At 37.8% G+C, this 23,584-nt stretch overlaps 1 protein-coding gene across 1 annotated transcript in view; it reads left to right on the top strand.

Annotated features, from left to right (window-relative positions):
- The window catches only part of si:ch211-186j3.6 (neural-cadherin), a 247,063-nt gene that overhangs the window by 75,770 nt on the left and 147,709 nt on the right, over positions 1–23,584 (top strand). The window contains exons 2-3 of the mRNA XM_057335388.1: positions 21,045–21,242; positions 21,332–21,557. Of these exons, the coding sequence (XP_057191371.1) occupies positions 21,045–21,242; positions 21,332–21,557 (424 nt within the window). The remainder of the gene's footprint in view (positions 1–21,044; positions 21,243–21,331; positions 21,558–23,584) is intronic.

Below are 23,584 nucleotides of genomic sequence, written 5' to 3'. Positions count from 1 at the left end.
GATTTTCAGATGTGCACTTGAGTGGACTGGATGCCTTTTTGTTTTTGTTTAAAGAGATACTTCACCTTTCTACTGTAGTGACCTCTATGCGAGAAAGGGTTAAAACATTTCCGCTACATGACATCTTTTTACATTCAGCACACTGCCTACACCTCTGCTTTTCTTGCTTCATCCCAAAGCTACACCTGCCCCAGTACTGTCACAGCCATCCCTGAACTTTGTAATGGCTGTTCCTGTGTCCAAGTGTACTTCCACGTAAACATGTTTAATTTGGTGAGTTCCTACTTTTCCTTACACCGCTCTTTCCTCGTAACTTTAAATAAATTATTTCATTAAAGTCCTACGTTTGGGTTAAACCTTTCCCAGCCAGATCCATCTTGTAATGAAGGAGTGTAAATTTGCCACAGTGACCCCATGGCACTAAACCGGAGATAGGGTGGTTATATTTGGTGGGCTCACCGCCTGGCATATTTTAACAAGTTAAGAAGCCAGGGGGTTACAATATGTTCTATCTTCAATAGTTTCAGTGCATAACAGGATTCACAACATCTGTGTCAGTGGATAATGAGATCCTGATGCAGATCACATCTAAAACACACACACACACACACATAGTTTCTGAGGTTGCCGTATGGATCCCCAGCTGATGTCTGGGCATTCAGTGCAGTGCTGACCCAAACAAGAAGTCAATTCACAGCTCAGCAAGATTTCACAGGTATAACACCATCTATAGTAGATTACATGAAAGAGCAGTGCTAACTCTCAGGGGTCAGATGAATTGCAGCTTCATTCCACAACGGACACTACAATTACATTCAGGTTCATTTCTAAATTTCGCCAGACTTTTTTATTTTGTTGCGCTCGCTTCATTCTCCACCTGAGACCTCGGCCAGAAAAACACGAGAAAGTGCCACAGTGGTATTGATTGTTTTAAAGCAAGGTTAAAGACAGATTTCATGCCAGAATAAGTCTTGACTATTTACTTGCTCATCCTTTCCTCTCTGAACAAACAGGTGGCTTCATCAGGCCAGTTATTTTTTTCCAGGATTATAATTGCAATTCAGTGCACTGATGCTGTGTTCTTCATCCGCATACAGACTGATTACGGTTGGAGCATCAAGCTAACTAGAACACGCTTTTGTTCAAATCGCACTGTAATTAGTGCTACAGAGATGCTGGAAAAAGCTGCACATTTAGCCACCCCCATACCTCTTCCTCTTTCTGTCTGATATAGAAATAAGAGGAAACAGAGTGGAGGAAACCAATCAGCAAGAGGAATTGTTTTTAAAAGCCTGAGGGGGGTTTGATGCCGGCCAAATTTGAAGTCAACACTACAGGCTGTAATGCACAGCAGGGCAGCACCAAATAAGTCTGGCTTTGTATTGAAATCATAATCACTTGCATTACTTGGCTTGATTTTCCAAGTTGGTAGCTTTGCCTGATTTTTCACATATTTTTCAAAGTTTTCTTCAGAACACTCGCTTCAAAAAAGCAAGGCAGAATCTCTGATCCGTTGTTTGTCCCTTGCCATTATTAATCTCATTAATATTCCTTTCAGAGACTTTCAACCATAGCTGTTTAGTGGCATTATTTTTTGGTGAAAGGGCAGAAATGAGGTGATGAAAATAGATTTTGACACCATCCGAGTCAAGCGTAATTATTTGCTATTCCCTGGAGTTTATTTGGTGCGCACAAATACGTAAATGAGTAAACAAAGTTGAAAAAAGTCTCTTTTAATCTGCCTCTCACACCTGTGAAAATATGGGAAGCCAACATCAAATTGAAAGTTTCCATTTCCTTCGGCTTCTTTGCAGAAATTCTCTATCTTGGCAGTGACAGTGACTGTTTAAAACTGTGAGTTGAAACTAAAATACTGGAAAGAGGTGCTGATATCCAACATTCACATTATTGCTCGCTCAGGTGGCTTTGCGTTCTCAGTCATGATATTTGTTTAATGTTTTGTTGAATTATCAACTTTCATTAGAGGTTCTCCAAAAATGCTACTATTTATAGAAATGGGACACAAATGAGGCTAAATGTAGATTGCATGGTCCCGATATTTAGATTCAATTTATTGTCATTGCACATGTACGAAGGTACAAGGCAACGAAATGTGACCTCTGCATTTAACCCATCCAGAGAGTAGTGAACACACGTACCCCCGGAGCAGTGGGCAGCTATCACTGCAGCGCCCGGGGAGCAAGTAGGGGTAAGGTGCCTTGCTCAAGGGCACCTCAGTTGTTACCCGCCGGCCCTGGGAATCGAACCGGCAACCTTCTGGTCACGAGTCCGACTCTCTAACCATTAGGCCACAACTGCCCATAAATATATTGTGATATTGTGGTTTTGTAACTTTGGTGTCGTCAAATTTAAGGCAATCTGAGGCATTTTAAACTCTACAGAAGATTACTATGACGTGAGATTACTATAGTCTGTTTCTTAGAAAGTACATTTTAAGAAGCAGGGAGTTTCAAGCAGAGGGGCTCTCCATCTGATCTAATTGCTTTCATATAATGTTTTCAAAAGGAACATCCAAGGTTTTGCCTTTTTTCTCTGATGTGGCATAGTACCAATTGTACAGTATGTCTGTACCCTTGCCTCTTTCTTAGCCCTTTTTTAAGAATTCCGTTGGTACATTGTTTCATTACCTTTAGAATGAAACATGCAAATGTCAACAAGCTCTACTAACCGTTTTTACCAACCGACTTGCATTTGCACTCTTAAAAAAGGTGCTTAAAAGGTTCTTCACAGCGATTCCATAGAAGAACCATTTTTGGTTCCACAAAGAACCTTTTGTGAAGCAGAAAGGTTCTTCAGATGTTAAAGGTTCTTTATGGAACCAGTGTGGGTTCCTCTAGTGCCTAACATTAAAGGAGAAATACTGCTGTAAATATTTACATAGCTGTTGATATGCAATACTAATGCAATACGTGTTGCACAATAAACTGCAATCGCATTACAGGAATGATAAAAGAGAGCACACGTAGTAAATGTGATAAACATACTACAAAGCAAAGCATTATATATATATAATAACTCATGTACTTTAGAAATGATAATATGGTAATTATGTTTAATAGCTGTTTTATGTTGCATAAGCAAATGCTATAATATCCAATCAAAATGCAGGTGCATCAGCTTCAATTACATGCTGTACATAGCACAGGAAGTCTAATATCTTATAAACATCTTTTCTCATAGAGATATTTGAAGTAAAATATGTTGGATATCTACAAAAACAAATGTTTTTCATGTAATTAATTGGATTTCTAATTTAAAAGAGCATATTTTTATTAATTTGATTACTGGAGGGCATATTTGAAATATAATCTGACTTTAATGAAGAGAGACATTAGTGTGCTGATATTTATTTTGTATTACCCCACACTTTTATATGTACTTTGTGTTTAAAGTTGTTGCCTACAGGCGTGCACCTTCACTTTGTTTCACTTTTTCTTCAATTAAGCAGCTAATAAGCAAATTTAGCAGCTATTTCCCTGACAGGATTTTGTGACAAGATTTTTTTCATCAGATGTTACAGTTCTGGTAAGCATTAAGGTGAGAGAGGTGCAAGGGAAAAAATGATATACATTGTTTTAGTTTTTGTTTCTTTGTACACATACATCAAGTTGTACAAGGAATATTGACCGTTTGCATTACAACCAGCCACCTAAAAACAAAAAAAGTTATTTTTGGAATACTCATTACATTATTACAAGCTTGACCCCTGAACTGTGTTACCCAACTCTGCCCACTCAGATGAACACCATATAATTCATATGCGTTGGTTTTCTCAGTGGCATCATCTGTGATTGCAATAAAGCCTAAGTACAAACGTTAATCTTTGAAGTTTATTGCAGTGGTAAGAGGAATGAACGTGGTTTAATTAACATTTCATTTACATTACATTTTTATGAAAACTGATAAAGAACAGAATTCTAACATTACCCACAAACAAAAGAAGTTCTGGAAACCACAAGTTTTGATTGCTTCATATATTAGTTTGAAATGTGTGTTAACATGCTCATCTTCTATTTTTCTTATCTTATGTTTGAAATTTTGCTCTCCTCTTTCAAAATTACAACTACAGTATATTTGATCTCTTTCCTATTTTTTGGGCAGATATCCCAGATAACAGGACTGAGCGCTGAGATCGGTCTTGATGATGATAGTGGTGGCACAGTGTTTATATTCTCCGGCGGCAGATTATGTGGGAAAGCGTGAAATGAGTGACAGATTTTCTCAGAGGTTTGGTCATCTGGGATAAAGGAGGTCAGTGGCTCATCAGGCCGGGTCACGGCCCATCTCAAGCCTCCGCTGAATGTGTTTTGAGCCTCGTGCCCAACGCAGCCTTCCACACTGTTTACAGTGATATGCTTCAGAAGAACAACTAGACAGCCCGTTTGCTCTAATTGACTTTTGTAAAGCTTTTTGTCAGACGCCGAATAACAAAGCCCCTGACAAATAACAAAGAACCTGATGGCATCCTCGCTGAAATCTATAAACACTTCTGGCAAACAGTTTTACCAATATTCAGTGGACTGACATCTGTTAGAGAACAACTAGAAAACTGCCTGCAGAGCATATTAATGGAGCCCTTGTCTTGCAAACATACAAAGATCAAGCTGTGTGTGTTGTTGTGGGCCTTTATCTGTGATCAGCCCAGAGTTCTGTTTCCTCTCTAGGGCATCAGCCACCAGAATTGAATCTGTTTGTTTATTATATGGCACTGTTCATTTTAGCCCAATCTAAGTGGATTTAGTAAAAGAAGACTATCCACCAACAAAATGTTCGGATAATCACATTAAAGCAAAATGATTTAAACAATATCGTTATTCGACACAGGGGATGTTAGAAACTGTTTCTTTATTGGATACAATTAATGTACAGCTGACCATTGGACCTGATGGAGTTGCAAAAAGAAAAAGAAACAGGCAATTCTCATAATTTTTTTTCTCATTTAAGTGTCTACAACTGCAGTTACACGGAATGTAAGCATTTCTCTCATTGCACTGTGATTATTTCTGGATATAAATTTATTATTGAAATTAAACTTTTCATGAAGTCAAATAAAGGCCTTTATTTAGCTGAAAAACTTTCGATTATTGCATCTCTCTTTATCACAGAGGGATATTTATTTCTTTACATTGCTTAAACGTGTATATACTTAATGGTCAGTGGGAAGTAATGTATAGTTGTGTATGGCTAGTTGACAAATAAAAAATTAACAATGAAGATACATCTCTCTTATGCTATTTTATATTATAATATTAATCATATATAACATAATATGTGACACAAAACCAGTCAAAAGTAGAACAGGTATAGTTGTAGCAATAGCCAACAATACATTGTATGGGTCAAAATGATCGATTGTTCCACGAAGATAATTTCCTACTGTAAAAATATCAAAACATTATTTTTCTGAGTGGATGCAGCAAAATCATGAACAAAAAAAGGCCAAAACACGATTACAAACTTAGCTCGCTGCTTCCCGCTCTTTGGGAATTACCCACTCATGTTTGGTATCTATGTAGAGTTTAGAATTTCCTTTTTCCCCCTCACTTTATTTATACATTTTCACATATCGCTTTCGGGTTCATCTACTCTCCTTGACTCTCTCTTACAGTGTTAAGCCAATATAGAGCATTAAAACAAACCTGTGTCTTCTTAGCAACGGCCTGCTACAGCACCTCTGATGGACAACTTTAAAGGCAATTTTCTCAATAGTTTGATTGAGAAACCCTTAGATTCTGATTTTTTCTAATCAGAGATGAATGTTTAGCAGATGGAGGCAAAAGAAACAACATCAACCACCACTTCTCTTTCTGTCTTCCTCCAAAACCGACTAGGAAGATCTTCCAGCAGTCAAGGCTAAGAGCTTTCAAAGGCCTTTTGAGGTGCAGGGAGTGAGATGCTTTCTCTGTTTCTTCCTGTTTCAAAGACTCCTCATTCTTTTATTAGAGAATTAATTTCAAGAACCCTCCCAAGATATAGCCCCTCCTCTTCATAGCTTCTTTAGAAACATTCCCTTAAAACCGAAGTGCCCATAGTTTACAAAGGCAAGGGATCCCTCCATGCTGCAGCTTGACTGTTGACAGAGATGCAGCGGGGGAGAGAGAAAAATGGACCACGAGATTCTTCACGGTGCTGTAAAAGTCTACGAAAGATGAAGCTGGCTGAAGTGAAATACCGTAATGAATTACGCTGCCTTTATAGCACGGAGGCGTGAAAGAGAACGTATTAAGGTAAATGGATCGACTGCTTAGAAGATTAGAGGAATTGTAGTCGAAGCTGATTAGAGAGAAAGGTAGTCAAAGTTGAGGAACCTGTCGAGGAAAGAGATTTCATATTTAATTTAACGGAAAGTGATATTTGATTCATCTTCCTTTTGTTTGATGTTCAAAAATAAATCAACCCTAGTGATGTTATGCATTAAGCTTGACTGCTGCACAGGCTGAAGATGAATAGGAGTGACTTGGTGGGTGGGGACAAGTGCTGGCCATGTAAAGGCATATGACTCTTAGTTGACTTAAAACAGTGGAACGGCTTTGTTTTCATAAAAACAGAATAGTATACCGTTTATCTGAGGCTTAAACTTAAAAGAAACTGAGGTAAACAGGTTCTGATGTGTTCAAGCTGGAGCAGGTTACTCGGACAAATCAAGAGACATAGAATAACAGACCTGACACCAGAGGGTTTTTACTCTGTCTTGTACGCTATTATTTGTATGTCAGATATTTCTACTGGTGTTTAAAGGGTCACAATAAAACCTCTTAGTGTTTTAAAGCAGCTAATAAAGCCCTGGTTTTAGCAACTAAATGTTCCAGAGATAACGTACTATTTACAGCAATGTGGTATAAAAGCATTCTGTTGTCATTCTGAATATCTATATTCCTGCAGGCTTGTTTATCTTTACAGGACAGTACAAAACATGTTTTAGCTAAAATAAAAAAGATGCATTATTACACACATGAAACTTGGGTAATCCGTGTATCATTCGTTCAGTCGTTTTTGATTTAAAATTGAAAGTAGAAAAATGAGAAAACGGCTCCTTTTTTTTCCAAAAACACAAAAAACAAGAATTCAGCTCTATTTTTCATTTTTCGTTCAGATATAGTAAAATCAGAGGTGGGTAGAGTAGCCAAAATCTTTACTCAAGTAAAAGTACAAGTAACTAGAGAAATTGTTACTCAAGCAAAAGTAAAAGTCACTATTTTAAAAATTACTTGAGTAAAAGTAAAAAAGTATGCAATGAAAAAACTACTCAAGTATCTAGTTACTTAGTTACTTTGTATCTGATTATATAGGCCTACTACATAAAATTAATATTAACGCCAATATTTTTAATTATCATAAGAAGATATCTTTGCAATATACTAGAGAGACTAAAGAATAGACAAACACAGAAGAGACAAGCATTTCTTTAAATTTCATCTAGTCCTGATGTCAATGTAGTTATTTAGAATAATAGACCATGTCAAACTAAAGCATTAACTAAACTCAGCATTTCCTAAGATGATCTAGAACATCTGCAGTGCTCTCTTAAATGAAATACACATTTTTGAACAAAGCTCATGTTTTCTCGTGTTGTGTCACGTGTGTGTTGTGAAACGCTCTTACTTGTAAACAAACAGTAAACAGTGAACCACACGCCCATCAACAAGTTTTCTTCCTTCTGTTCTTCAAATGTATATTTCTGCAAGCCCACATCTCTGTGTCTGACAGGTAACGCGCATGTTGCGGTGTCTGACGGTCGCGTGGGTGCGCGCATATGGCGGGCATTTATCATTGCTGGCAAACAATATGACACATTTGCAGTTTTGATTGTATAGATATAGATTCATATCCACTTCATCCAACGCTCTTTGTGTTCTGCGTGTTCTTAAATTTGGCGCTACGAGGAGTGAGTAATCCTGCTTCAGATGATTCAGATCGTGCTGCGAACTGAACAAATCATTTGAACTGATTCATTAGCCTATTCAAATGGTTTTGCCCATTGTTCAATTAATGCTTTCAAAAGAATCGACTCAAAAGAATCGATCACTCGGGAATGCCCGTAAAAAGAGACAACAACCTTGAAATAAACAACGCGTTTTAAAAAGCATATTTTAAAATGAAGGAACGAAGGAACGTCACGCAATGTAAGTTATGTAACGAAGTAAAAGTACAGATTTTCTATTAGAAATTTACTCAAGTAAGAGTAAAAGTACACACTTTTAATTTTACTTAAAAAGTTCATATTTTCCAAAATGTTACTCAAGTAAATGTAACGAAGTAAATGTAGCGCGTTACTACCCACCTCTGAGTAAAATGAATAAACAGCTTGAATATTCTTTCTCTAAATGTGGGCGGGAAGGAAACTCCCCATTCTGCTGATTGGTCAGCTGAAGATCAACCCGTGTTGTCATCAGCTCTTCCTGGATTCGGCGCGACAGAATAATAGTCCTCTGCTGCTGCAGTTGTACAGCTTCTTAATGCGGATGCAACTACATTTCATCTCTTTCTCATCAAACAACCATAACAAACTAACACACCATAGGGCAGAGCCTATACAGAGCTTTCCTCTGGCCTGGGTACACAAATCCACCTTTAGCTAACCCGAGCAAGTTATTTTATCTCACAGTTCTGACTTTTTCTCACAGTTGCGAGTTATAACTCACAAATCTGATTTATTTTCTTAGAATTGTGAGAGATATACACTCACAATTGCATCTGTCAGTCTAATGAGGGAAAAAACACTTTTTTCTCAGAATTGCGAGCTTGAGAAAAAAAATCTGAATTGTTATAAAGTTATAAAGTCAGAATTGCATGAAATAAACTTACTATACAAATGTCAAAATTGCGAGATCTCGCAATTGTGAGTTTTTCATGCAATTCTGGTTTCATAACTTGCAACTGTGAGTTTAAATCTCGCAATTCTGAAAAAATAATTGTGATGGAAACAAGTTTCCATGAAACACAATGCATTAAGAGAAGGGGATGAAAATGTTTAAACAGGATGATGTGTAAAGATTTTTTATTTTGTTTATAGATAATATTTTTTTCATTTAGTTCTTGTCATGGTTCTGCCCCACCTTGTCTTGCTTCTCTTGACCTAGTGGCAGAACCATGATAGAACCTCTTGTTTTATGTGGAGAGTTAAGGAGGGGCTTCTGTCATGGTTCTGCCCCACCTTGTCTTGCTTCTCTTGACCTAGTGGCAGAACCATGATAGAACCTCTTGTTTTATGTGGAGAGTGACGTTTTGTCCCTGTTGGTCTTCCACTCTCCGGTGTGGCGTCTCTGTTCTCGCCCTTTCGTCTCCTCGTTATTGTTTGTTAATTAGTTCATGCCCTGCACCTGCTTCCTCTTGATTTGTCCCCTTTATAATGTCCCTGTGTTTTCTGTCCTGTGCTGAATCATTGTACTCTGTCGTGTTTCGTGTGGGTGAGGTCTTGTCATGTTAAGTGTAGCCTAGTCTTTTGTTGTATGTAATAGATGTTATTTCTAGTTTAGTGTAGTAAGTCCTTGTTCTTGTTATATGTCATGTTTACAGTTTATTTTACCCCCACGTGGGTCTTTGTTTTGTATGTTTTGTTATTTATTAAAAGTCTAGTTTACCCCTTACCCTGTCTGCACTTGGGTCCTCTGTCTGTGTATCCGTGTCTCATATCCCCGATTCATGACAGTTCTGCCCTTCACATTAAGCATGTATAACCACATGTTTCCCAGAAGACAAAATAAGTACATTTTTGCCTCCAATTCAAAAAAGTTTACACACCACAGCTCTTAATGCATTGTGCTGCCTTTTTGAGCATCAGCATTTTTCCTTTTCTTTTTTCTAAGATTGTGTTCTTTTTTGCTTTAAGATATATTGTGGAAAACTAATGTTGTTTAAAATAAAATGCAGAGGAAAACCAAGTCCTCTGTTTGGTGATCCCTTTGTGTTACGTACCTTATCAGTATTCCAAATAGGGCTGTCACGATTATGAAATTTGGCTGATGATGATTGTCTAATAAATCATTGCGATCATGACGATTAATTGTCTGTTTTAGAGCTTTGACTTTTAATTCTCATACATTTTTTATTCAGCTTTGAAACGACCATATTGTTCTGAATATAAAGATGTTGTATGTTCTTTTTCTTTGAAATACATAGGAAAAATTGGGTCATCATACTTAAGGTTTAGGCTTTTACCTGTCAATAATACAACCGCCAAATACTTGTAAATTAAGTAAAGCCGCCATTAAAATGCTATCAGCCATAGAAAAGCTTCTAGTCTGTTTTTTTCTCACTTGCAAGACTACAATAAAAGTTTACTTCTATGTTAATGAGATTTTGGTAGACTGGTTTTCACACTGAAATAATATTAAATTGTACTACAGGTTATTTGTATGGTATATGCTTTAGTTTTTTTTAAGTGATTGTGTTGTGGTGGTACATTTTACAAGTATTACCATGCTTTAGTTACTATATATACAATAAAATATGCAATATGCAGATGCACTACAGCTCCCCCTAGTGTCTTCTATAGAGATGTGCAATAATTGCGATGATCTAAAACCATCGCCATGAGGTCAAACAATCGCGATGAGACGATTATTTAATAATCTTGACAGCCCTAATTCCAAAGTATTTAGATTAAGTTACAGAGTTTGTGTAATCTAACGAAATTCCTTTTCTAATTCCTTTTTAAAGCATGTATTTTGTAATCTGTAGTGAAATACATTTTAAAAGTAACCTTCCCAGTCCTGCTTTTATATAACATTTGTATAACATTGTGTGTAAAGCCACAGAAAAAAATAAGAGACCATTTCAAAATTATTTGCAGTTTTTCTGAATTTACTATTTATAGGTATGTGTTTAGGTAAAATTATCATTTTTGTCTCATTCTGTGAACTACTAAAAATATTTCTCCCAATTTTTAATACAGATATTGTTTCTATTTGCAGAAAAGGAAAACTGGAGAAACATGTCAAAATACCAGAAAAGATGCTCTGTATTTTTTCAGACCTCAAAGAGTGCAAAGAAAACAAGTTCATATTCACTTTTAAGCAATACAACAGTAATATTTGTACGTGTATTTAGGAAAAGTATTTAAAAAAATTATGTGATAACCTTTTTTCACAGTTTTCATGTGTCTTGTCATGCTGTCAGTCTTTCACATTGCTGTTGGATGACTTTATGTCACTCCTGAGGTTTGATTTTGTTGAAATTCAACAGACACTGAACTGGAATGGCCACAATAAATCTAGAAATTCTGATTAAATGAAAATTTGTCTTTCCACGGCTATATGTGATTTTAAAATCGGAATAAATATTTTTCAATAATGTAACAATGATGCCATCTATTTAAGTTATTATACATTCTTTTTAGAGCAGGATTACAGTATTTAATAATGAAATGTGGATGTGTGTCAGTTTACTTGTTTGAATCAAAGTGCTGATTCAGTCTAAAAGAATAGAGTGAATCACAGCCGTGCTGATATTCAGGGCAACACAAATGTAATAAGTAAAATTTAGCAAGATCAGTCAGGTCTGTCACATGCAGAGCCTACTGTACATGCAGACAGGGGCGGACTGAGACTAAAAAGTGGCCCTGGACTTCTTCACCAGGAGTAGCTCCTGATTGGCTAGAATTCTCTAAACCCTGTTTGATTGGCCAACCTTTTGACATTGAAGAGCTCTGTTACCGCTGTGGCTAGGGTACAGAAATCACAACTGTAACAAGTGAGCAAAAGAAAATTTGGTTACACTTTATTTTACAGTGCCTGCGTTACAGTGTAATTACACATTTAGGTACTGAGTAATAATAATTAACTACATGTACTTATTATAGGGTCAGGGTTAGGATTAGGGTGTGGTTTAGGGGTAGTTACTTGTAATTATGCATAATGTATAGTAAATACTATAGTAAAAACATGTAACATGTGTAACAAGGGCACCGTAAAATAAAGTGTTACCGAAATTGTTATTATTATTTCTTTATATCCTTACAGTGGGCCTGCCCACATTGAGCAGCGGCCCACTGGGAAAACTCCCGGTGCTCGAGACGGCCAGTCCGCCACTGCATGCAGAAAACCATAACCCCAAACCAGTCTAATCCAAGCCAGTTTCTCAGTGTTCAGTGCAACGTACTTTGTGGATCAGTGTAACAGAAACACAGTCCTGCTGTTTGAAGTTAGAGGGATGATGTCCTAAAGAAAGGCAGCTGAGATCAATGCCTCACTTAAACTGTCAAAATACAGCACTGTGTTTGTAGGATGAGTTGATCCCAACACTGTAAAGTGGCCCCATCACTTTTCTCCTTTCCTATAGTGGTTACAAATCTGATATAAGCTTTGATAGGTGGGAGCAATAAGAGAAAATCTCACCTCGCTCAGTAGAAGCCTAACAGATGAATTCCGGCAGGATTCGGGCCAAACTGTAACCGTGCAAGCAGCAGGGTGATTAAGCAGCCAGGTCTGAAGGTAAAGCCCACATTAAACCTGCTCAGTGTCAAACTGTAATGCTCTTAAAAGCAAACAGGGCTTCTGAGCATCTTCACTGCGGTTTAATACCCTGAGCCCACAAGGAAATCTTTGTGCCAGTCAGCTCTGATCCTAGCAGGTCTGTTAAGGGAGCATCTTTAAAGACCGTGCCGATCCTAGACGTCTGGGGCCCTATGCAAACCTTTGTGAGGGGCCCTTGTCATAGTAGTTACAATTAGATAAACATAACCGTAAACTATAAGAAATTTTAAAAATACATCAATTAATACACTTGAATGAATTAAAACTGAAAGACAAAAAACATTAAACTGACAGTAAGAACAATGAAGTATAAAATTAAATTCACATTTTGATTCACATAAAGTAACACGTGGCTCTGGAACCATCTAGCTGTCAAAAAAGAAACTTTTTGTTTTTTACTAACCAAATGCGTGATTAACTTATTAAAATTAAGCATGATAAATGTAGTTTACTCATACGAAAACACATCAATAATTCTCTAAATGTGATGACACAAATAGTCCATATTATCATGGGAAAACGAAATACAGTGGATTGCAGGGGTGTGCATTAAAGCTGATACTCACATGAACACTGTACAGTTTTATGACTGCAAGTCATTCCCTGTAAATTATATTGAGAGTTAAATAATGGTATATTTTGTGTATGAACCCATACAGTAGTGAAATAACAACAATATTTACATGTGATTTAACAGTTTATTGTAATAAATATCAAACATCTAAAAGTGTATATTAATGTGTGTGTAACTTTGGAGACGGTCCCTAAATTCACGACTATAGAACGTCCAATGTCAAACCAACTGTATGCCAGTGGACAAATACTGAATTTGTAAATCTGTACTTGCATTTAGCAAAACTAAATATGACTTTGAAATAGTGCAAAAACACATGCCTTCTTGTTCTTTTGCTTCGCGTTGTTATAAAAAGTTATAAAAATAGCATCTTGTTTACATTATAGTGTTTTTGATTTGGTACTCAAGGGGCCTTCCTGGTGGTGCAGGGGCCCTACACAACTTGCGTAGTTTGCGTAAAGGAAGGATCGGCTCTGTTTAAAGATCTGGTGGAGAATGGAGGACAAGTTATACCCAATGACTGAAGCTGAATGTTATTATTTAACATTACTGCCAATGTGTGTACTCAGAGAACATAAGAGCATTATGTTATCTGTGCACGGCTATACTTCATTGCTGGAGGGAGAACCAAACCTGGGAGGGGAAGATTTCCCTAATGACATGCCATGTGCATAATGCCATGTTTATACATTTCTTGAACACAATTTTGCCTGTTTTTCATGATAGCAGTAAGTCTTATCATTTCAGTTTTGTTATACATTTCAGAAATTATAAGAGCTGCAAACTTGACTGACTAGAGCCAGATTTTCTCTTCTCACTAGTGAATAAGATTGTATTTGTGGTTGTAGAAGGATCTGATCCCAGTCCAGAGGATGTTGTTTTCTCCATAGTTGATACACAAATGTTGATACATTTGTGTATCAACTTAGTCTCAGATGTTTCTCCTAAAACTGTCCAGGAGAAATAAAATTAAAAACAAATGAGAAAACTGTAACAAACACGAAGAGCTCTAAAATGAATGTACAGTCGATTGCATTGAACTGAATTTGGGTAAATCTAATGAGAAATGTTCATATTGAAGTCTTCAATAATATTGATTTCTAATTGGGAATTGGAGACAAATTTGAGCTCGGTTTACAACATTGTTGAGATCTTTTCTATAACTCCAATGGAGACGTTTCTTTGAAGTCCGGGTCTTTTTTCTCAGAAAAAGATCTGAGATGCAGGAGACTTAAGCAAAGTTTCCAATTAATCTAATTAATGTCCAGGAGAAATACAGTAATTGAGATGTTAAATCTCAATTTTTCTTTCTCATGAGAGAGTAGCTGGTACATGCAGCATTATCTCTAATGATCAGTCAGAAATCGATATTTACACACAAATGCTGTGGCCATGGCTAAGGTTTTCCTGGCCTTACAGAAGCTCCACTCTATGTTCTTGTATCACAAGTTAATTGAAACTGTCTTGTTTAGTAGCGCTTTTTTAGAAATCTGCTAACTGGACAGAAATGGAATTTTGCCATCTCAGAAAAAGCTGTACATGCGTGTGTGTCAGTGGCGATCCGTGACTCCTCTTCAGGGGAAGCAGTAATGCGAAGCTCGGCAAAACATGCATTTAGCCCGTCATGTGTGTGGCACATCATGTCAAAATACGTGACTGCTGCAGACGCGTCGAAAGGGTTTTTAATAAAAGAGATGCTCACGTTTGCTAGATACTCGCTTAGTCTCATGTGTAATCAGAGTTAAGTGTTAACGCAGTGTCTTCTGAACGCGAGCGTCTCTTTTATCATAAACCGTTTCGACGCGTCTACAGCAGGCACATATTTTGACATGATGCGTGATGCACATAGGTTCACGTTGCGTGAACACGTATTTTGAATTCCTGCTTCCCCTGAAGAGGAGGCACCCATCGATACTGCTGTGTGTGTGTACTTTTGTTCGCTTCTATTCACAGAATTATTTCCTTTGCGCTTCTGTCATTTACAATTTGCATATGCAATTTTGTGTTGGCAGCTTTTTCTTGCGCTGTATTCTTTCTGCTGTGTCTTTTCTTTAATTGAAAGTTTGATGCTGAAAAAGAAACCTGACTACCTAACCCTTTATAATAAGATTATGAAAGTGACAATTCCACAGAGGGAACCAAATGGCCCTTTTGTTATCCTCTGAGAGAGTATTTAATTAGCTCTCTCTCCTTCTCTCATTCTCTAGTTCCTTCTCCAACACTTCCTCATCCTATCTCTCCCTATTTTCTTTTTCCTTCCATAGTTCTCAGTTCTTGCTGTGAGACAGCTCTTTTGCACAACCCCAGAGACGCAGGGCTCCTGTTAGTTAGCTTACGTGCTGAGTTCAGAATGAAAAAAAAGCCCTCCATGCAGACGACTGCAAATTGCATCTCTCGCTCTCTCTGTCAGCAAAAATAAAGGGTCGAGAGAGTGTAACTTGTAGTAGTGAATTCCTCCGTTTCGTTTTTTGTCCAACATTTGATATATTTCATAACACTTTACCGTGCGTTTGTATTGTGGGCTTTAGTACACTTTGATGACCTGTAGTTGTTTTTGTTTTTCTGTCACTGAAGTGTTTTTCTGTCGCTGGTTTATAATGCATGTGTGTAATAAAGCAATAAGCCCCAAGAAGCAGTGGGTTACAGTGCATTTTATAACAGCTAAGGGCGTTGTGGCACGACGCGAAGCGGATTGCCTAAAACCCGTAGCTGTTATAAAATGCACTGTAACCCACTGCTTCACAGGGCTTATTGCTTTTATAAAACGGTTACTCCATATGCTTAGCAAGGTTTCATAAAATAAAGTAAATAAAATGATATTTAGGCTATGTGGTGCGGTCAGCCGTTATATATTGGGGTACTTTATAACGGCTTAGAACTCTGCTCAGCCAATCAGAATCAAGGACCAGAACTGACCGTTTCATAATCGTTCTTTNTGTTTAGTAGCGCTTTTTTAGAAATCTGCTAACTGGACAGAAATGGAATTTTGCCATCTCAGAAAAAGCTGTACATGCGTGTGTGTCAGTGGCGATCCGTGACTCCTCTTCAGGGGAAGCAGTAATGCGAAGCTCGGCAAAACATGCATTTAGCCCGTCATGTGTGTGGCACATCATGTCAAAATACGTGACTGCTGCAGACGCGTCGAAAGGGTTTTTAATAAAAGAGATGCTCACGTTTGCTAGATACTCGCTTAGTCTCATGTGTAATCAGAGTTAAGTGTTAACGCAGTGTCTTCTGAACGCGAGCGTCTCTTTTATCATAAACCGTTTCGACGCGTCTACAGCAGGCACATATTTTGACATGATGCGTGATGCACATAGGTTCACGTTGCGTGAACACGTATTTTGAATTCCTGCTTCCCCTGAAGAGGAGGCACCCATCGATACTGCTGTGTGTGTGTACTTTTGTTCGCTTCTATTCACAGAATTATTTCCTTTGCGCTTCTGTCATTTACAATTTGCATATGCAATTTTGTGTTGGCAGCTTTTTCTTGTGCTGTATTCTTTCTGCTGTGTCTTTTCTTTAATTGAAAGTTTGATGCTGAAAAAGAAACCTGACTACCTAACCCTTTATAATAAGATTATGAAAGTGACAATTCCACAGAGGGAACCAAATGGCCCTTTTGTTATCCTCTGAGAGAGTATTTAATTAGCTCTCTCTCCTTCTCTCATTCTCTAGTTCCTTCTCCAACACTTCCTCATCCTATCTCTCCCTATTTTCTTTTTCCTTCCATAGTTCTCAGTTCTTGCTGTGAGACAGCTCTTTTGCACAACCCCAGAGACGCAGGGCTCCTGTTAGTTAGCTTACGTGCTGAGTTCAGAATGAAAAAAAAGCCCTCCATGCAGACGACTGCAAATTGCATCTCTCGCTCTCTCTGTCAGCAAAAATAAAGGGTCGAGAGAGTGTAACTTGTAGTAGTGAATTCCTCCGTTTCGTTTTTTGTCCAACATTTGATATATTTCATAACACTTTACCGTGCGTTTGTATTGTGGGCTTTAGTACACTTTGATGACCTGTAGTTGTTTTTGTTTTTCTGTCACTGAAGTGTTTTTCTGTCGCTGGTTTATAATGTATGTGTGTAATAAAGCAATAAGCCCCAAGAAGCAGTGGGTTACAGTGCATTTTATAACAGCTAAGGGCGTTGTGGCACGACGCGAAGCGGATTGCCTAAAACCCGTAGCTGTTATAAAATGCACTGTAACCCACTGCTTCACAGGGCTTATTGCTTTTATAAAACGGTTACTCCATATGCTTAGCAAGGTTTCATAAAATAAAGTAAATAAAATGATATTTAGGCTATGTGGTGCGGTCAGCCGTTATATATTGGGGTATTTTATAACGGCTTAGAACTCTGCTCAGCCAATCAGAATCAAGGACCAGAACTGACCGTTTCATAATCGTTCTTTTGAACCTGCGTATTATTAAGAGCATCTTTAGGGTGGGAAAACATTACAGCTAAATGCTTGTGTTGCTCTCTCTCTAAATGCCGATTAATTTTCTTCCTCCACCGCTTTGATCCACATCTATTTTTTGCCACGATTCTTATCTGCACTCATTTTTAATGACATTGATTTAATGCAGTCATTTGTCAGCCTGTGTATTCTCCTTCCTGTTGTCCGAGTTCAGTTTCCATAACAACCTCAGGGCCATTCCAGCGGTGACGTAGGCTACTGTATATTGTCTTAATCTCACATTGTTGCTTTTTGGCTTTTTCATTATTACTTGCTTCCCTTCTTGTTCTGGCTGGTAAATGTCCTCCTCCTTCGCGCCGTTTCTCTCACCCGCATCTGTTATACCCCAATAATCCCCTTCTGTTTTCCATCATCCAGGTGAAATATGAATTTATGGCTTAATTTTCTCTTTCCAAAGCAACCGACTGCAGTAAACAGGAAGTGTGAATTATTTTGTGTGATGTTTTGGAGGATTGCTGATGGTCCTCTCGCTATGGCATGGCATATAGCTCTATCTATCAGAGCTCAAGAGAGGCCTTCACCAGCTCCTTTTTCTCCCTCTAGGCTCTCAGCATCTCTATTCATCTCTCACACTGGGCTTCTGACTGGCAGGTCATGTTGAGCACAGGCACCCTGATGCTACGAATATGATGATGGGAGCATTTAGGATGTGCAAAGTACTTTTGTTTTGCCTCAAAGAGTGTAAACTCATCTCTAATGGGTTGAGGGTTAATGTGCTTGATGTAAAAATCGGAGTAAAGTCCTTAAAGACATGAAATTGGAGCTCAGTATGAACAAATTGGCCCTTAGGTGACAAGCAGATGTTTTTCTTTTTGATGTTTTGATGCTGAGAATCATCACTCCTCTTTATGACGAGTTTGTGTGGAATCCAGAGTGACAGTCTGTGGCACGCCCAGGATGACCCTTTGCTTATTTATGTGCTTGGATTAGACTATCAGTACAAGTCAAAAGTTTGGAAACTTAAATGTCTGAAATTACTGTTGAAGGCAAATGCATAAAAATATTATTGTGATAATATATACTTTTTCAATTTTTTTTAATGAATGGCCAAATAGTGAAAAAAAGGGGCCAATAAGAAAATTCAAACTGTGGCTACTTTGATGCTAAAATATAACATAGTTTTATTCATTTTAGATGCTTTCAGTCATAACATAATTCCCTGTTACAATTGTCCTACTCTGTAGAAACATATGCTTATCTTTTTTCAGACCTCAAAACTGCAAAGAAAATATCTATAATAATATAATATTCACTTTTAAGCAATACAACAGTATTTCAGGGCTGTACGTTAACTTTTTTGCACATAGCACCTGTGCTACAGAGGTTTAAAGTTTTGTTGCACGGGCCAAACAGTAGCACAAGTATACGTCTGTTTTCATCTTTTAAAAAAACACAAATGCAGGTCACCACATAAATAGACAGGTAACTGTCAGGATTGGTAGGCAGAACCTCGGCGCAGACAGTGGATAACAGAACTCAAAATGTATTAAACTCAAAACACCCACAATGGGGTAAAAACGTCAACAGAAAATATTCAAAACTTCAAACAAAAGCTTCCCACGAGGGGGCAAAACATGACAAAAACCAACTAAAACAATACATCTCTTCAGGACTTGGCAAAACAGTAATAATGACACAGGGGTAGATACAAAAATGAACCAGCACAGGACAGCACACACAAGGGCATTAAATAGGAGCACTAACAAGGGATAATTACAATAGGCAGGTGTGGGGAATGAATACTGGTGGGAAGCTAGATGAGGACACGAGGGGGGCGGGGTCAAGACGTGACAGGAGAGCACATGGCACATCACAACAAACGATGGCCATGTGCTTCCACACAAAACACGCGGGACTGTCACTATCCTGACACAAAACTAGAAAAGCATGACAGAGCGAGGGATAAATTTGACAAATGGAAAGACAAATGGATAAATTTGGGCCATATAATTTTTTTTTTTGTGCCAAATTCGAGTTCTGTATTTTCAATGCTTTACTATACAGTAGTAAATACATTTGTCCATAAAAATACTATAGTATACTATAATAACTATACTGTATTTACTACATTAGATTGCAGTAACATTCTTGTGTAATATAGTATATTTGAAGTATTTTTTGTGATACCTCAATTTTTATAACAATTTTCATGTGTTTTGTCATGCTGTTAGTCGTTCACTGCTGTTGGATGACTTTATGTCACTTTTAAGGTTAGATTTTGTTGAAATTAAACAGACATTGGACTGAATTGGCCACAATACATCTAGATACTGCTTAAATGAAAATTTGGAATGGTCTCTTATTTTTTTCGTTTGCTATATACTGTATGCATGTATGTATGCAGTGGGGTCCAAAAGATAATAGCTGATGATTCATGAGATGACCCAACATGAGAAAGTTTTAACAAGCATTTTGTGATATAACTGAATGTTTGGCCTGGTCTGTCTTTTGTACAGAGTAGCTAGGTCAACCATAAATATTTCCTTTTTATTTCATAACTTTTCTCAGTTTTGAATATTTCAAAACACTAAACTTTATTTTTAATTTTAAATATAAACTTTTCAGTGCAGTTGCAGACTTCTATCCCGACTATCGATCTTAATCTGTCTCTCTTGCCCACCTTCTCTATGTATTAATCTATTATTAATAATAATTTTATATTGATGCAAACCCAGAGCTTAAGTTAATCTTTTTCACTGCCTCCCCCACCAACTCCCACACGCTCCCACCTCTCTCTCTCGATCTCTCTCCTCTGTTCTTATTCCGTGTCTCTTCGCTGCATGTGAGGCAGCAGGTGTGCTGTCACAGGCAATGAAAGGGCCAATCACCTGGGGAATCAAAGAGCCCATGACTCTGTCACTCCACACATACTCTGACAGACAACGCACTATTTATACCTCTTTCAAAGAAAGAGAAGAATTCTGTGTGAAAAAGATATAAAGGGAAATGGAGAGATGCTTTTGAAGAACTGATTGAACGAGTCTGGAAACAAAAGAGAGGAGGAGATCCCAGCGTGTTGTTTCCGTTGATGTAAAGTTTTTTGCCGACACAATTGTCTTTTGTCCTTGCAATTTCGCTTTGCATTTCCATGATGAGTGTGTGTTGCATAAATGTGCGGCGAAGCTGTCTGCAGTTCTCTCGCTTTGCGAAACAATGATTGTGATAAAGAAGGAATGTCTAATGAGGCGATGCAGCAGCTAAACGTAGGAAAACACTCCACTCATTAGTATCTGCCATTCTCTTCAACTTGCATGTAAATGTGTCTCTGCATCTGTAATGATTGTAGCTCACATTTTTATGGAAAATAAGTATCAAAACATTTCTTAACTGGGATGCAGGGGCTGCTCTGAACTCTTGCTGGAAAGCATCGCAGATCGTGACACAATCATGTAGGGCCAACACATGACCTTGTAAACAAGCATGCAATTAAAATAAAAATAGCAAAATCTTGTTCTTTTCCTTCTCTGGTTTTAACTTTTCAGATGCACTGTTTCTCTATTTCAGGTTCAGAATGGTATACAGTGCGAGTGGAACTGACGGTGATGGATGTAAATGATAACGCCCCAGAATGGACAATGGTACCCTTCCCATATCTATGTGTGGTACCTGCTAGTGCTCCGCCCAACACACTGGTCTATAAGCTTCAAGCCAGAGATGGAGATGAGGGCGTCAATGGAGAGGTGGAGTACTTCCTGTCTGATGGTAAGCAACTTCTCCATCTGCCTTATGTCAGCTTTACTGCAAACGTTTACTGCACAATGTTAAGATCAATATGTGTTTTTACATAATAGGAGGCGACGGGAGGTTTGAGGTGGACAGGAAAAACGGCCATGTGCGGACCACAGGTCTACCCCTGCAGAGAGACAGAGAATACCTGCTAACCGTGGTGGCCGCCGACCGTCAGGGCAGCCGAGGTCCTCCTGCCATAGTGTCTGTTGTTGCGGGTCCAAGAGCTCCTCAGTTCACCAACGTGTCTTATACAATTTCTATACCAGAGAACATGCCAGAAGGACAGCCGTGAGTGAAGCTTTAACAAGCTCATGCACACAAACACGCCCAGCCTCATAAATGCAACCGATCTTATTTCCATACTGTAATTCTAGCACACCCTAAATGCATCTCCCGTGCTGCGAGAACACTACTTATCCATCAGGCTAACAAATAATAGCAACAAATCATGCTGCACTTACATACAGCCATCTGCGTGTCGTTTCATTCTCATTGATGCATAGCTCGCATGAGTCATCTTGTACTACATGCAAAATTCATGAAATAATGATCTTTGACTATGGCAGGGTACAGTGCTAGGGATTAAAGATGCATGTGCATCAGAGCTTTGTTCTGCCCGTATAGATACTGTAGCTCTCAGTGGCGTGCATTGCAGAACTTAGCTGATATGCGACAAAATGCTTTTATATTTGGCTTTTAGTTTAATGGATTTGTTACTTGTGGTTGCTCTTTAGGTGACAAATAGATTCTGTGTGTTTTTTCCAGGTGCAGTCAGTGTTAATTGTTAAGCCCTTTGATATTAGATGAGTCCTGTAAAAATGATTTGCGTGAGGCTGCTACACGGAAGAATGATTATCCCTCCTCGACACGCACAGATCAAGCTTTGCCTTGTAGCAAATTATCTTAAATCCACGTGGAATACAACTAAATCCTTTTATGGCAGCTTGATGTGATTAAATATGCATAGTATTACATACAGTATACATTTTTCTATACCTGTAGTTTTATGATATTGCTTTTTCAGTAAATATGATGCAGTACTGGCGGCAACACATTATTTAAGAAATTAATCTGTTAGGCTGTATCTTCGCAACAGATACAGTTAACCAGTCATGTTAGGATTAGAAGTATACTGCTCATGACACCGAAGTGGGGTGACGTTAATCTTATCCCCAAACGTTCTGGTCTCCGCCTGACAGTCAGGGCAGGCTGAGCCAACTGGTGAACTCTGTCAAAGAAAATAGAGTTGTAATAGTCACAAAACCTGAAGGAAAGACGATTTACTTTCGCTTGCCATCTGTCTGATGTTAGGTTTCTTTGGGATTACAAAAATACATGTCAGTCTTTTCATCACAAAGGGGCCTGACTGGATGGTTGTCATGGTGTTGCCTGGTGGTGTTGAAACTGAAAAATGAAAAAGAAGTGGTTAGAGGCATTTAGGATAAGTAGCAAATGTTTTTGAGAAAGTAGGGCTGTTTAACGATTAATCGCGATTTAAGACTGGAATACACTACATGACTTTTAAAATCTGAACAGATTTTTTAAAAACTAGACATCACTCACTTGCAGACTTTTTGAAAGTTTGCAGAGAAAAACAGGGCATCACACAATACGTGATAAAATCTGCAGACTAGCGCAGACTTTTTGCAACAAGTCCAGATTGAAAATCTGGGCAAAATCTGAGCAAAAGTCTTGTAGTGTATTCCAACCTTAATCGCATCTTCTGTTGTTGTTGCTGGTGTATTCAGGTTAGTTGAATCATACTGTTTTCTATGTAATAAAGTCATATTTAGACAATAAAACAAACAAAAACTAGATGCTTCTATCGAAAAATATTTGTACTGCCATGTTGCAGTTTAAGATGTTGCAAGTGGTTGTTTAGTTGTTTTCTACCGTATGCAATAAAGATGTGACGGTCTGAGTGAAATATGACCTCAGGTCACTTGCACACAATATATCAGACCACATGCTTCTACAGTACTACTCCCACTCTTTAAAATTTACAGATAGAATAAGAATATAACTACAGCATTGCATTTCTACCATATCTTTTTACAGTATTTTTCTTTAATAATAAAATACTATTAATATTACTTTATTGCTTAATCTACTGGTATACAAGAATAAACAATAAATGAATCAGTTTTTAATTTAGTTGAGCACTAAATTAATTAAACTGCAGAGACTTGTTAGATTAAAAAAAGCTTATATCAATTTACATTTCGTAGTCTCAACACAAATGGATTGATTGGATTTCCATATTCCATTTTTCAGAATTAAATGGAATGTTCAGGAATTGTATTGCATTGGCTTAT

The sequence above is a fragment of the Triplophysa rosa genome, linkage group LG1 (genome assembly GCF_024868665.1).
Source record: "Triplophysa rosa linkage group LG1, Trosa_1v2, whole genome shotgun sequence".
In the NCBI taxonomy this organism is placed as follows: domain Eukaryota; kingdom Metazoa; phylum Chordata; class Actinopteri; order Cypriniformes; family Nemacheilidae; genus Triplophysa; species Triplophysa rosa.
The sequence above is the reverse complement of the archived record's forward strand: the minus strand, read 5'-3'. Positions and strand labels throughout refer to the sequence as shown.